Source organism: Myotis lucifugus, unplaced genomic scaffold, assembly GCF_000147115.1.
Source record: "Myotis lucifugus unplaced genomic scaffold, Myoluc2.0 scaffold_9, whole genome shotgun sequence".
In the NCBI taxonomy this organism is placed as follows: Eukaryota; Metazoa; Chordata; class Mammalia; order Chiroptera; family Vespertilionidae; genus Myotis; species Myotis lucifugus.
Window position 1 is genome coordinate 15,288,846 of NW_005871057.1, and position 3,154 is coordinate 15,291,999.

The 3,154-nt window shown below is 50.8% G+C and overlaps 1 protein-coding gene across 1 annotated transcript in view; it reads right to left on the reverse strand.

The window, feature by feature from the left end:
- Positions 1-2,939, reverse strand: part of EEA1 (early endosome antigen 1) — a 155,766-nt gene extending 152,827 nt beyond the window's left edge. The window contains 1 exon segment of the mRNA XM_006084021.3: positions 2,662-2,939. Coding sequence (XP_006084083.1) covers positions 2,662-2,685 — 24 coding nt within the window. The 5' untranslated portion in view covers positions 2,686-2,939.
- Positions 2,940-3,154: the final 215 nt, after the last annotated feature.

The window sequence follows — 3,154 nt, forward strand, 5'->3', positions numbered from 1 at the left end:
ATGCCTTCCTTCCAGAAAGTTTTTCATGACTGCCCCAACACCCTCCTACAAAAGTAAGCTCCCAGGGCACTCTTCATTCTTCTATTACATAGCACATTAATCACTACTTTTTAAATGTCCACTTCCACAAGCAGGCTGTGAGTTCTAAATGGAGGGGCCATATCTTATTTAACTGGTTCCCAGCCCCTAGCCTATCACTGGTATTTACTGATACTCAATATAAGTACACTGGGGGGAAAAAAAGTGTAATTAATATGAGAAACAATTCAAACTTTCCTATAAAAGAGTATGTACATTTAACACAGTGTTTCTCAACCAGGGGCAATGTAGCCCCTAAGGGATATTTGGTAAAGTCTTGGAGGTATTTTTAGTTGTCACATAAGGGGAAGAGGATTTGGGGAGTGCTACTGGCATTTAGTGGGTAGAAGCCAGGGATGCTGCTAAACATCTTACACTGTAAAGGACAACCCCCCCAAAACAAAAAATTATCCAGGCACAAATATCAATAGTGCCATGGTCAAGAAACTCAATTGTCAACTGACATTCATATGTGATAATTCCATATCACATCTCAGCAATAACCAGAATAAATTCCAATTTTGTAGTTTCATCTGAAATGTATGCAACAGTTGATGTATATGCACCAACACTAAAAATTATCTTTATATAACTGTAACCCTTAACAACATTAAGAGTCCTGGAAAGCATCCCATATTTCTGAAAACCAAACTTTATTTTTTTTAATATATTTTTATTGATTTCAGAGAGGAAAGAGAGGGAGCGAGAGATAGAAACATCAATGATGAGAGAGAATCATTGATCGGCTGTCTCCTGCACACTCCACAATGGGGATCGAGCCCACAACCCAGGTATGTGCCCTTGGCCGGAATCGAACCTGGGACTCTTCAGTCCGCAGGCCGACACTCTATCCATTGAGCCAAACCGGCTAGGGCTGAAAACTAAACTTTAAAAGAAACCACAGGAAAACTAATTTTTGGTTCTGGAACCATGACAAAAAAATCTGAGGCATGAGGTAATTCATTCCTCCGGGTCTGATAAAAGGAAAATCATTAAGTACTACAAGTAAATCATGCACAGATGTCTTTACTGTTAAACACAAAAATCTATGGCAAGAGCAAATGGCATACCCTTGCTATTGCCTAAATCACCAGTTTATTAAGATTTAAAAAAAAAATCTCTGACAAAACCAAAGCAAAATAATCATCAAATGTCAATAAAGGGTGGCAGATAAGAAGTTAACTATTTCCCCTGACCGGTTTGGCTCAGTGGATAGAGCGTCGGCCTGCGGACTGAAGGGTCCTGGGTTTGATTCCGGTCAAGGGCATGTACCTCGGTTGCGGGCACATCCCCAGTGGGGAGTGTGCAGGAGGCAGCTGATCGATGTTTCTCTCCCATCGATATTTCTAACTCTCTATCCCTCTCCCTTCCTCGCTGTAAAAAATCAATAAAATATATTTAAAAAAAAAAAAAGAAGTTAACTATTTCTACCCCTGACATAGGACCAAGTTTCACATGCCTTGAAGATGTCACAAAGCTATGCCAAAACAAGAATACTCCCTTTGTATATAGTGGTTGACTCCACTGCTTTGGCTCATTGGATGAATATCACTAATTTTTTCTGTCTTTTGAATTAGTTATCCTACTCATACAACAACCAACACATGGGTTTAGCACCAAATACAGAATCATTTACATTTTGTTGCAACCTATTAATCTCAAAAAGCCATCCAAAACAAACAAAAATTGAGTACAGTAACTAAATAGGTTAGGGAAATAGAGTTTATGTCCTTATAGGAACTGATTGCTAAACAATACACCTACAGCTTTCCTATGCTCTAATCATTTTATCTTAAGTTTTTTTCCAGATTTTTAAATACAGAGAGCACTGGTAGAAAGTGAAGGGGTAAACGTATACCACTGGGTCACGCTTACTGCGGATTTATTCTTGGAGAGCACAAAAAAGGGACTGGCTGGGAGAGGAAAATGCATTTTTAATTGGAGAAAAAAAAAAGTTTCCAACAGTGAGTAATGTCTTCTTTCTCAGCTGACTTTGCCAGTAAGTGTGGGTACCAGGATCGGGCCCACGCTAGGCCGGGTTTCGCCACACTACCCTCCAACACGGTCCAGATGCGAACCCCAAGCCCTGTGTGGCAGGTGCGCGAGGGGTAAAGGTGGGGGACACCGTGGGCGCGGAGAGTGGGGTTCGCGCTCAGCAAGCCGCCGCGCCCTCCCGCGGGGCGACCTCCGGCCCGGCAGGCGGGTCCGCAGGCACGAACTCCACCCGCACGCCCAGTCTGGGATCCGGAGGAAACGCGGTACCACACCCTCCCGCCCGCCGCCTCTCGCACTGACAGCCCCGCGCCGCAGCGAGACGCCGAGCCTGGAGAGCGGAGCCGCGGAGGACTCCAGGCCCGGGCTCCAGGCCTGCCGCCCGCTGCCGCCCCGGACGCCCTCCCTGCCCCCACGGCCTGACCTGGGCGGACGACCGCGGCCTAATCGCCTCCCGAGCGGCAGGGCCTAGAGGAGGAGGAGGGAGCCCGCGCCGCCCGCTCGGCTGCTCAGCGCGGCGGCGCCACCCGCAGCCCCGGGCTCGGGACCGCCCGCTCACGTGCCGCCGGGAAGACGGTTTCGCTCTCTTACCCTCTGCAAAATCCTCCTTAACATGGTTTAAGCAGCCCGGCGCGCCGCAGTGGCTCTCCGGACCCACGCCGGGCCACTGCCTACTCGGGGGTGCGCGCGAGGAAGGAACTTAGCCAGGAGGGGACTCAGGAGGAGGTCGGGACGAGGCGGCGGCGGCGGCCCCTGGAGCGGCCCGGATTTCCCCACAGGCGGCGAGAGGGAGCGCGCGTGAGCCAGCGACGAGGCAGCCGGCGAGCGTCCGCCCGCCGCCGGGCCGCCCCCGTAAACTGACAGCTGGGCGGGTCCTCCCGACAACGCCCCGCCCTCCCGGCTGTCCATCCGCGGGGGCGGGGCTGGAAGGGGCCTGGCCAGGCTTCGCACCAATCGGAAGCGGTGTGCGTGAGCGACTGCGTGACGGACAGGTGCAGGATCCTGGGCCGCCGCTCCTTCCGGTGGTCGGGAAAACGGCGGCGCCGAGCGCTCCCTCGGGCTCCGTCTGAGCCGCGCCGCCTCC